At 39.9% G+C, this 12,600-nt stretch overlaps 1 protein-coding gene across 1 annotated transcript; it reads left to right on the plus strand.

The window, feature by feature from the left end:
- Positions 1-44: 44 nt before the first annotated feature.
- On the plus strand, positions 45-12,466 carry MS4A12 (membrane spanning 4-domains A12; the record flags this gene model as incomplete). Its single annotated transcript, XM_081280479.1, has 6 exons — positions 45-287; positions 5,329-5,466; positions 6,050-6,106; positions 8,054-8,170; positions 12,156-12,266; positions 12,425-12,466. 6 exons carry the CDS (start codon positions 45-47, stop codon positions 12,464-12,466), a joined length of 708 nt encoding a protein of 235 aa, XP_081136605.1.
- Positions 12,467-12,600: the final 134 nt, after the last annotated feature.

Consider the following 12,600-nt stretch of genomic DNA (forward strand, 5'->3'; position numbering starts at 1 on the left):
TGTTTTGTAATACTTAGGACATAACGATGTCATTCCAGGTAACAATGTACCCTGGAGCACGTGAAACCAACCCCAATCCTTACCCATCAAGCAGCTATGGGGCTCCTGGGTCTCAGCAACATCAGAGTCCAATAAACCCAGGAAACCAAGCTCAAGGTGGGCAGCCTTACTTCGTTGCATCTCCGGGAATCATCCCTAGCAATCAGCTGGGTCAAGGAAACGTACAAATGATAAGTCCAGCTACAGGAACAGCACCAACAAACTTCAAAGAAGCAAAGACACTGGGGGTGAGTCTATTTGCTACCAGAATTCTAATTTTGCATTTGCAAGGGTTGGTTTGTTTTTATACCTGTACGCTGTAGATGACTTACCATTCATTATTAAGGAACTCTAAACAGTATTCTGGAAACTGTGTCCCCTTCAGGTAGAAATAATCAATCTGCAAACAGACTTTACCCCAAGTCCACTTTATTCCAGATTCAAGCAAGAATCTAATGGTTGACAGAGGACCCTCCCTCCCTAGCAGGGGCACTCTGTAATATTGATACAATGGGAGCATCACTACTTCTAACTTGATCTCACTTTGTTAAAAAACTTTTTAGACAATCTCACTCTGACTTCTGGAATGATTACAAGCCTGGTGTTTGCATACAGGTGAATTCACTGATGGTAGCTGCCCCAAAACGAGTGGAGTTACTAACAGGAAGTCCGGGGAAAGCTCAGGGTGAAAGAATTAGGAGGCGTATCATCTGCAGTGCTTCCCTCACAGTACCCTTGAAAACGCTATGGCTTAACTGATGCCTTATTTCTACAAAGGTTACTTTGAACTGAACACCCACAGTCTTATTTCCATAGACTTCAGAAAACATGCCCTACTTGGAGGTGAAGATTCCACCTGCTTAGGTAAAATTGCTAGTCTTTTTGCCAAGCATTCCAGAGACCTCTTTCAGACCCTAACACAATCCCACCAAACCGCATGGAATCTCCCGCTGTGTGCAGCTCCAACCTCTACAGCTGGAGTTGTCCATAAATAAAATTAAATCACCATGGCGTGCCAGAACTCCTCTAGCCATCTTACTACCTAGTTTAAGTCTCAGCCATTTTAAGAAATTAATAATGAGCCTCAGTCTCCCTCCGGCAGCCAATCTAAGCTGAGGAGGTGGCCCCTCTAATGCTCCTCCTGCCAGATGGAGGAAATTCCCTTTTCCTGCTGAACAGATGGGACAAACCAGCACCCCACAGAGGAGTTGGGATTATCATCCTCATGGAACCTACCACCTAGTGGGGGAAATCCGCTGCACACCTAATAAGGAAGTGGAGCATGGAGTGTGCTGGAAAGAGATGAAGGAAACACAGAGAATAAAGTGCAAAAGGGGTCAGAAGTACCAGGAAATGAGGGAGGAGCTATTTCAAGCTGGCCAGCCTGGGCTTTCCCTAGAACATGATATCTGAGCACAGACGTGAAGTTAGGGGTGAGCCGTGCAGATATCAGGGCAAGAGGGAAACCAGTATAAAGGTCTTTAGAGGAAAACGTGTGTGATGAATTTGATGGACAGGGAGGAGGCCAATAAAGTAGAAGAGAATGCAAGGGAGGGAGCGGTCAGAAGGAGAGGCAGAGACACGGTAGGGGCCAGACCTGGTGGGACCTGGAGGGCAGAGGCTTGGGCTTTTACTGAATGGAATGAAGTACCACTGCCTGGTACCAAAGAGGTGTGAAATAAAAGTACTTTTTAAAAGCGACGGCACTTGGCAGAAGCTACATCTCCATGAAGATTACACATCTGTGTCACTCGCAGCTCCATTCATGACAACTATTCAGGGGCCATGGCTGGTGGGATGAACAGCATCCACACCAATCAGCTCAGAACTTTAGGTGGTCCTGTGGCCAAAAATGCAAAGTGAATTGAAAGCACAAAGGTGGTTAAGTTTAAGGCGATTCTGATCAGTACGTGGTACAATTAGGATGAAGATGGGAAATTTGTAGACTATTGGACTGATGAGAAGAACTTGTGGAAATCAAAGATAAAATCTCATGCAGGAGTTCTTCAACTGAGATGTATCATTCACTAAAAGAGGCTTATCATCTCCCTGAGCTATGGGTAAAAGTGTGGCATACGTACATAGACGGGCAAGACTGAAAGGTTCATAGTTTTTATGAGAATCTCAAAGAAATTCATTATTCAAAAGTATTATCAATCTCTTAGCTTTGCTTATGAAACGTTCCAATTTTAATTTAACTTAATTATATGCACTATTTATTGAAGACATAAACACAGAAGTGTCTGTGTTTGCAGTCTTCCTGGTTAGATAAGACATGCACATTGGGAAGAAAAGAATCATAGTATTCCATTGACTTTTGCACCAATCTAGCAATTGTCATTTCTCAGAAGTATATGCTTACTCAGGACAAAGAAAGGTGTGACAAGAGGTACAAAAAAGTACAAGAGGTGTCCCTTGCCTTTGTATATATGTCTCTTGTCTGATAAGAAAATGGTTGCACACCTGAAATTTTTAAAAAAAAGATATAACTGACTAGAAAGCCAAGTGAAAAGGTGTGTTTATATCTTAACATGCAACAAAAATGTTTGGGGGAGTTGAATTTATTTATTGCTTTAGATTCACATGACAGTAGGGTGTATTCTGACATATCATACATACATGGAGTGCAATCCATTCCAATTTAGATACCATTCTTGTGGTTGTACATGATGTGGAGTTACACTGATCATGTATTCTTCTATGAGCATAGGAAAGCTCCACCCAATTCATTCTATTGTCTTTCTTAGTCTCATCTCCCCTCCCTTTCCTTCATTCCCCTTTGTCTAGTCCAATGAGTGTCTTTCTATACTTCCTCCCTACCCTCCTTGTTATGGGTTAGCATCCATATATTAGAGGGAACATTCGGTCTTCAGTTTTATGAGATTAGCATATTTCACTTAGCATGATAGTCTCCAGTTCCATCCATTTACTGCATATGCCAGAACTTCATTCTTCTTTATGGATGAGTAATATTCCATTGTATATATTTTCCACATTTTCTTTATCCATTAATCTGTTGAAGGATACCTATATTGGTTCCATAGCTTAAGTATTGTGAATTGAACTACTATAAACAATGATGTGGCTGTGCTGATTTTAAGTCCTTCCGGTATATGCCAATAAGTGGGATAACTAGGTCAAACAGTGGTTTCATTTTAAGTTTTCTAAGGAATCTCCATACTGTTTTCCAGAATGGTTGCACCAATTTGCAGTCCCACCAGCAATGTATGGGTGTACCTTTCCCCTCACATCCTAGCCAACATTGAATGTTACTTGTATTCTTCATAATTGCCATTCTAACTGGGGTGAGATGGGATCTCATTGCAGTTTTAGCAATTAGACAAAAGAAAGTAAAGGGATACGAATAGGAAAAGAAGAGCTCAAACTATCCCTATTTGCTGACTATAGGATTCTATACTTAGAACCAAAAAAAAAAAAAAAAACTCCACCAGAAAGCTTCTTGAACTCATAAATGAGTTCAGCAAAGCAGCAGGATATAAAACCAACACCCACACATCAATTGCATTCCTATATACCTATGATGAATCAGCTGAAAGACAAATCAGGAAACTATCCCATTCACCTCAAAAAATAAAATAAAATACTTAGGAATCCATCTAACAAAAGAGGTGAAAGATCTCTACAATGAAAACCACAGAACACTAAAAAAAAGAAATTAAAGAAGACCTTAGGAAATGAAAATATTTCCTATGTTCTTAGATAGGCAGAATTAATATTGTCAAAATGCCATACTATCAAAAGGGCTATACGGATCTAATGCAATTCCTATTAAAATTCCAATGATGCTCTTCATAGAAATAGAAAAAGCAATTATGAAATTCATTTTGAAAAATAAGAGACCCAGAATAGCCAAATTAATCCTCAGCGAGAAAATTGAAGCAGGAAGCATCACAATATCAGACATTAAATTATACTACAGAGCCATAGTAACAAAAATTGCATGGCATGGGCACCAAAACAGACATGTAGACCAATGGGTACAGAATAGAAGACCCAGAGACAAACCACATAAATACAGACAACTCATACTGGACAAAGGTAGAGAAAAGATAGCCTCTTCAACAAATGGTGCTGGGAAAACTGGAAATCCATATGTAGTATATTGAAATTGAACCCCTATCACCCACCCACCCTGAAAAAAAAATCAACTCAAATTGGATCAAGGATCCAGGCATTAGATTAGAGACACTGAACCTACTAGAAGAAAATGTAATCCCAACTCTCCATTATGTCAGCTCAGGAACAGACTTCCTCAATAAGACTCCTAGAGCACAAAAAGTAAAATCAAGAATCAATAAAAGGTATGGCATCAAACTAAACAGCTTCTTCAAAAACAAAGGAAACAACCAATGACATGAACAGAGAGCCTACAGAATGGGAGAAAAATCTTTACCACCTGCTCAGGTGAGCATTCATCTCCAGGTCATACAAAGAACTCAAAAAAACACCAACAGAACAAATACTCAATCACGAAATGGGCAAAGGAACTGAACAGGCACTTCACAGAAGAAGAAATACGAATGGTCAAACAATATATGAAAAAAATGTTCAATATCTTTAGCAATTAGAGAAATGCAACAGAAATTGAGAAAGAAAAGACAGTAAGTCAATTTGACAGGTGTAACCAAGAAGGCTTAGTGGAAGAGATAGACCTGCATTGAGCCTGGGGGTGGGAGGAGTCAGTGCCAAAGAGTTCAAATGTGAGCTCTGGAGTCAAATTGCTGCAGGAAATTCCCAAATATGTCCCTCACTAACTGCCTGACCTTGGACACCTAACTTATTTATATTTCTGTGTCTCTTTCAGCTGTTGGTGGGATTACAAGGAACAATAAGTATAAAGTGATTATAACATTATCAAGTAGAAAATTAATTACTCATAACTGATATTATCCAAGCAGAGAACTGTTCTATTTGCAAAAGAGAGCCACTAAAGTCACTTGTAATGGTATTATTTTGTTCTGAGTGTCTTTGGCTTCCAGAAGATGCTAATGGATGCATCAGTAGTTGCGCTCTCTGAAGTACTCTCCTACAGCCACCCTGCAAGCCACCTCCAAAACCTCAAGCAAGGCTTTACACTGATACTTTTGCTCCCATTATTCTCGAGTCTATCAAAACATTCACATCCAACCCCTGCTTTACCTACATGCCCAAGTGATGCCTATGGAACCTGGCAAAGTGGTGGGTAAATGAACAGGAGCAGCAATGACCATAAGGTCTCAAAGGCTGAAAATGAAGAAGTAATTGTAAAATTCCTATTTTCTCTTTCAGGGAATCCAGATTGTGATTGGATCAATGCACATTGGCTTTGGAATTATTTTGGGCCTTTTGAGCTACAGTACTACACAATATTGGGGTTTTGGCTCCTTCACTTTTATTAGTGGATATCCATTCTGGGGTGGAATCTGTGTGAGTAGATGGCTAGGACCCCTGTCCCTACCTGGGCATCTTCAGCCTACATGTAATATTAATATTATTAAGTTTTTAATAATCCAGGTATCTGAGGGTGGGAGGATTTAGAGAAATAACATCTCTGGGCTTAAAAAAGAAGGGGAACATTGTTCCCCATTTTTTATTTGAATCTTAAAGTTTACTGAGCTCAAGTAATCTAACCAAAGTTTTAGGTCCCTATGACATTTTAGACAGAAAACGGTGTGTTGGGTGGAGAGTGGCAAAAGGAGATAATTGGAAACATAATTTTTTTTAAAAAAAAGCAACATTTCAGGAAACAACATTAGGCAATAATCTCAGGAATCTTTTAATAAGGAAAGCTTTCAGGAAAATGAGTTCTTTATGTGCAAGAATCTTAGGGGTGGGGAAGAGTCAAATCATATCACTCATAGTTACTCAAGAAAATTTTGAAAAAAACAACAGGCAATTTTGAGAACAAAATTAGGTGAACATAGATGGACCAACCTTCCATGTAAGGAGAAGTTCCCAGGCACAATCAGAGAATCCACCATTTGACAAATAAATTTTTCTATTTCTACAGTTCATTATTTCTGGATCACTCTCTATAACAACATTCAAGGAATTTTCCCCTTGCCTGGTAAGTTAGAATGTTTCTACTTTTTAAACCCCTTTAAAGATGAGTGGAGAGGAACATTGAGGAGGCAGATTCAGAAAGTGTGAACAGGGGGCTGGGGATGTGGCTCAAGCGGTAGCGCGCTCGCCTGGCATGCGTGTGGCCCGGGTTCGATCCTCAGCACCACATACCAACAAAGATGTTGTGTCCGCCGAGAACTAAAAAATAAATATTAAAAATATTCTCTATCTCTCTCTCTCTCTCTCTCTCTCTCTCTCTCTCTCTCTTCTAAAAAAATGAAAAGAAAAAAGAAAAGAAAGTGTGAACAGATGCATTTTCTCAAAATATGTGGAAGAGTGGTCCACGCCATTTGCCAATTTAGGCAAATTGGAATGTGAGAGCTCCACTTCCTGACTCTTGAACTCACAAGGATGGGAAATGGGAAAGATAAGGGTGGCTTAAGTTTTAACCTAAAGACTTTTTGCTTCAGTTGAGTCAAACTTCACCAGCAGAAGGCCACCCCGACACACACAAAACTCCAGGAACCAGGAAATACCTACTTGCCCCTCAGTAAAAAGGTTTTGGATGTTTACTTGTCTATTCTCAGCTCTGCCTTATGGTTGTGTGTGTGTGTGTGTGCAGATGTGTGTGTGTGTGCATGTGTGTGTGTGTGTGTGTGTGTGCAGATGTGTGTGTGTGCATGTGTGTGTGTGTGTGTGTGTGCGCGCACACACACATATTTCTTCTTGAGATTGGGTTTTTATTGTAGAATTCTTTAAATCAGGATTAAAGTAATCTAGCTCAGAACATAAGAAAAACTTATAAAAAGATCAATGAGGCAGGGCTTTCAATTCCCTTGGTCACAGCATACCAATTTCCTGATTGAATTACCAACCAGAAGAAGGAGACTGACTTACCAAAAACCAAAGCAGAGATAGTTTCAAGATCACCTTAATTATGCAATTAGGCACAAAGAGAAAGAATGGGAAAGTGGGGACATAAAATCCATTGTTCATGTTCCTCTAGACAAAACCAAAACACTATAATACAATTGAAGCTAGCCTCAAACTGATCAAACACTCTTTTTGTAATCCAGAAACAAAATAAAGCATCTTTTACGTGCCTCCTTAGCAAGTCAGCTGAGCACTGGTTTCACAGTTATTATGTCACGTGTCATCATGCTATTGTTAAAGCTAGGGCAAGTTTTTCACTCTGTCCATGTGCCAGTACTCACAAAAATCTAACGGGTTTCTCCTTAAAAACTTGGAGTTCATCATCTAGTCACTAGACAACTGTTGAGGCTTTCATTAATCCTTAAATCTATCAGCAACAATTTTGGAGGTATATACTTTCCCTTCTATAGAACTAGATGCCATCGTACTACCTCATGACATGGCTGTAAGATTTCAATGTGACAACATGATTTTAAAAATTTAACACAGTGCCTGTCACAGAACAATGCCCATTTAAAGTTTATTTGTAGCTGGGTGCAATGGTGCACGTCTCTAATCCCAGCGGCTTGGGAGGCTGAGGCAGGAGGATTTCGGGTTCAAAGCCAGCCTCAGCAAAAGCAAAGAGCTAAGCAACTCAGTGAGACCCTGTCTCTCAATAAAATACAAAATGGGGCTGGGGAGGTGGCTCAGTGACCAATGCCGCTGAGTTCAATCCCCAGTACCCAAAAACGTTTATTTGTCCTTCTGTTTTTTTAAAGGGAAATAAAGTTGTTATTAAGCATGAGGTTTTTATACAAATAAAATATATCATTGACATTTTTTTACAGCTCTTTAGAAGGAACTGACAATGAGGCTGCAGAGTGATTTTGGTGTTAATCACCCGTAAATGCAGTAAAAAGAAACAATTCAACTTCAAAAATTGCCACAGATGTCAAAGATCAAGAACTATATAACTGAGATTATCATTTTGTTTAGTTTTATTTATCCTCTAATTTATTTTTTCTGTTGTCTCCATTAGATAAAAAGCAGCCTGGGAATGAACATTGTGAGTTCTATCTTTTCCCTAATTGGGGCGATTCTGTTGTTACTGGACCTGTGCATCAATGGCCTCGTTTCTCAGGCCTACTGGGCAGTGGTGAGTGTCCCGTGATCTCCACATTTATGCTTTCTGTTCCCACAGAATGAGTCTATGTCTTTGATCTCCTTGTCCTGTAGGAACACCAGTAGAAATCTCTTCTTCTATCCCAGCCCCATTCCTAGAAATGGCATTGCTGGGATGATAAAGTGGGAGAGGTAAGCCTCTGCAGACAGACTAGAGCAGAAAGAGCATTATTGGCCCATCCCACTGTTAATTCCAGGAACTCAGGGGAAGGACCTGGATGGGCCTACTTCTCAGAATACCCCCAAATTATTTTCCAACAATTTTAAATTCTGTATCAACAAGAATGTGAAGCTATTGACTGCTTCTTTATTTTAGGTTAAAATGAGGGACAGGAAAATAACAGTGACAAGGACATCCAAATTTTACTAAAAAAGCCCAGAAAGTGAAGCCATTTTGAAATGAAGCATATGTCTCTGAATGTGTTCAAATGCAATCATCCATTCATGATCTTTATACAGACCAAGCAAGGACTCTGACCCTAGGAGGAAACAGGTGGTCGGAGGGCCAGAATGGTTGCCATAGATAAGGAATGCAGCAACAGAGTAACACAATATATTTGTGTTTTGAATTCATTATTGTCTTTTGCAGTATAGAGAAAGGCATATAAGGCAAGAATAGGTAAGGTGATATCTTAGTCTGTTTTCTGTTGCTATAACTGAATAAATGAGGCTGGGTACCTTATAAAGAAAAGATGTTTCTTTAGTTGCTAATTCTGGAAGACCAAGAGCATGGTGTCAGTATTGGCTTCTGGTGAAGGCCTTTTGGAAGATAGCATGGGAGCATGCATCCCACGCATCCCGTGGAAAGAATGCACAAGAGACAGACAGGCAAAAGGGCCAGGCTCACTCTTTTATAACAATTTGCTCTTGTGAAAATTAACCTTCTCCTAGAAGACCTAATCCACTCAGGAGATGAGCATTAACACCCTCCTGAGCCAATCACCTCCCACTAGGCCCTACCTCTTCATGTCCCACCACCTTCCAGTGCTTACCCCTGCCATATAAGATTGGCCCATGCCTCCAGCATGTGAACCCTTGGGGTACAAGCCATATCCAAACCACAGGAGGGGACCTCTTGGTAAATAAGGTAGGCTTCAGCAAGGAAATGAATTTCATATTTTACAATGTCAAATGAAAGGAACAAAACATTACTGAAAATTCAGTTTCAAACCTGGAATCCATGTACAGAAATAAATCCAATGTGACTCGAGATGGTGGAGAAAGCACAGCTCCTAGTCCTGGTTCTTATCCACTCCCCAAGAATCCAAACTGAAGAAAGAACAGAAGCCAAGAAATACAAAGAAGCCTTACCAATGTGCTCCCATCTGGAGTTGGAAAGACTGAGGTGGACAGCCGTGAGTTCTGAGAAGGAAGAAAGCAAATGATTTATGGGAGAAGCCCTCCTACAGCACTCAGTAATCCACAGGATGGAATCCCCCTCTGGCCATGGGGCAGGCACTGGAACCAGTCATTTAGCAGAGTCTCAGAGGAGAGAAAGTGAAGTTCATGTCTTAGTACTAGCTCAGCTCTCTATTTCCCGGAAACAGCTGCCTGGTAGGCATTCAGGGGAAAAAAAAAAAAAAAACAATTGTGCCTAAAACAATTGTAGCCTTCAAGTCAAAGGCAGCAACAAGCAAAACAAATTGGATTCAAAGAGTGGAAATACAAATCAAGGAAAATTCACCCACTCTCCCTCTGAACAAATACAAGGCCCATATGGATCTGTTCACTTTAAGAATGAAAGGTTGAGAAAATGGCAGGAAATTAACCAAGCCCATTAGCGTGATTGAAGGAAGGAAGGAAGGAAGGAAGGAAGGAAGGAAGGAAGGGAGGGAAGGAGGGAGGGAGGGAGGAAAGAAGACCGAAAATTCGATCTGGCTGGTGAGTCAGTGGAAACCCACAGACACACATTATCCATTTTTAGTAAAGGCATAATCCAGCTCATTAGGACACTAAACACATCAGATGATAAGAGTGGATGTGAATTCAGATGTCTTCCTTCTTCCTCATAAGATGTACCTTGGTTTGATGAGGGTGTGGGTCACATAAACCACATGGAAAAAAAAACCACTGAGCTTCCTCATTCTTGTGGTTTAAATCCAGGAAAGCTATATCCACCATTTCTAATCCAATTGCCACTCCCAAGGAACAGCGAAAGTACTCGGTGACTATCACAGGACTCAGACCCAACATCTTGGTTTCCAGGCACCTGTGTTAGGTTTTTCAACTGAACATAGAAGCTATAAACAACAAAGTGGGATTTCCATGTGGCAGGCTGGGCTGCATCATGTCCTATCCCAGCATGCCCATGCTACCTCTTCCAACATGGAAGGAGAATCAGCCCACCCTCAGGATGATTTCCCCATGTACATTTTATGCTCTGGAAAATCTAACTGAAAATAAAACGACAGAATGAAGTCATGTACCCGATGTCAAATATCTACTAAAGACATGAGAAATGGCCTCAAATAAAAATGGTAGAGAAACAAAATGTGAGCACAGTAACTGGAAAGACGGCCAACGTGGAACACAGGCAAGTCTGGGCCAACCTCATCACAACTGGACTCTCTGAGGTAGAGAATCCAACACATAGTACAGGGGGGAAAAGTATTTATCAATCGTGAAAACATTCCTGAAATAAGAGAAAAAAAATTGAACATTATAAACAAATAAGAAAATTCTAGGAAAACAGGTGTAAAATAATTGAGATAGATAGCTATCCCCTTGTTAAGCTATAAGGTATAAAAAAAAAATAATTCCTTACAGCTTTAGGGAGAAAAATCAAATTGCCTACAAGATGAGGAAATCAGGTTGGCTCAGACTCTACCACAGTAACTTTCAAAGAGGGAAGACGGTGGGGCCATGTTTACAAGGTTTTGATGTAAACAAATTATGGACGCCAGAATACCATATCCAATCAAGGTCTTGTGGAGGTATAAAGGCAACAAGAAGATACTCCCAGTAAAGGGACAACACACGGACATTAGAGCTAAAAAAAATTAATGTAACATTGAATCACAGATGAGTTAACTTAAGAATTCAGAATGCAGCACTTAAGTGGTCAACTAAGACTCAACAACTGGGGAAATTTCAACTACAGAACTGATTATATATGCTTCACTGTTTCACCCAAGTTAAAAAAAATATATGCATATAATCACCAAAAACTGGGAAGTGAAAAGAAAAGAGGAAAAGATAAAATCGCCTTCATTCTTCGTACTAATTATTTTTTATTGATTTTTTTAAAAAATAAATGACAGCAGAATTCATTACAAATCTTATTACACAGATACAGCACAATATTTCATATCAGAATAATCATTTTAATCCTGTCTAAAATGGAAATGTGTAGGTTTCAAATGACTTCATCTCCTTTATAACTATCTTTTTAGTTTTACAGGTTTAACTTGACTTCTTTTTGTTCTCTGAAAGTTAAGTAGACTTAATACTTTAATTTCAAAGTAGAGAGTATGAATTCTTAGAGCCTCTCTCTGACTCTCCTTGCCTCTCTTACTCACTATTTTTCCTTTCTTGCTGTCTCTCCATGAATCCATTCTTCTCTTTGCCTTGTGCCTGTTCATACAGAGCCAGAATAATAGCCACCCGTGCTAACTTTGGTCACTTCTAAACAGCAGCATTTGAGATAATGGATTAGTTGCTATATTTCTGGCTTTTTGTGAATGACTGTCTTATTAAAAAAAAAGAAATAAGGAAACCATTGAAGGAAAAAAATATCTCTTTTCTAATATTTCTAAGTAAAGCAGTCTACTGGCCAAAAGAAGTCTTTTGGTATTGTAAAAAAAAAAAATCGAAATAAATCCATATTCCCCTGAAATAAGCACTTGCTGGTAATGGGAAAATCATTTTCAGTTAAGCATGAGCAATATTGCATTTAATGAGCAATAACTTGTCAAAGCCCATGTGAGGCCCTCCTGATTAGTATTTATTTGTGGTTTCAGATTTCTGGGAAAGGAATTTCAGCCATGCTGATGATTTTCTCCCTCTTGGAGTTCTGCATAACTTGTGCCACAGCCCATTTTACCAAGCGAATGGTCACCAACACCAGTGGGGTGAGTTGGGTCTCTTCTTTGTAAAATAGCCTGTAGACGTGCTGGAGAGACACAGACTTATTTACAAGGGCACTTTTTGTCCCTGAGTTGGACGGGGCTGGAGAAGGCTGAATAGGCTTTACTAACCGCACTGCTTGGTTTATACTCATTCTTTCTAGTCTGTCCTGGTCATTCCAGCTGTGTATGCAAACAACCCGTGACACAAGAGTCTTCCTCAACTCCTCCGAGAAATGATGGGTACCCAGTTTATGCCTCTGAATATTAAAGAAAATGGGGGCACTGGGCCGATATCATGGGGGTAAAACTACTCTGCAAAAACTGCTTGTGAAGCTGG

This window comes from Spermophilus citellus (assembly GCF_964194105.1).
Source record: "Spermophilus citellus genome assembly, chromosome: 2".
NCBI lineage: Eukaryota > Metazoa > Chordata > Mammalia > Rodentia > Sciuridae > Spermophilus > Spermophilus citellus.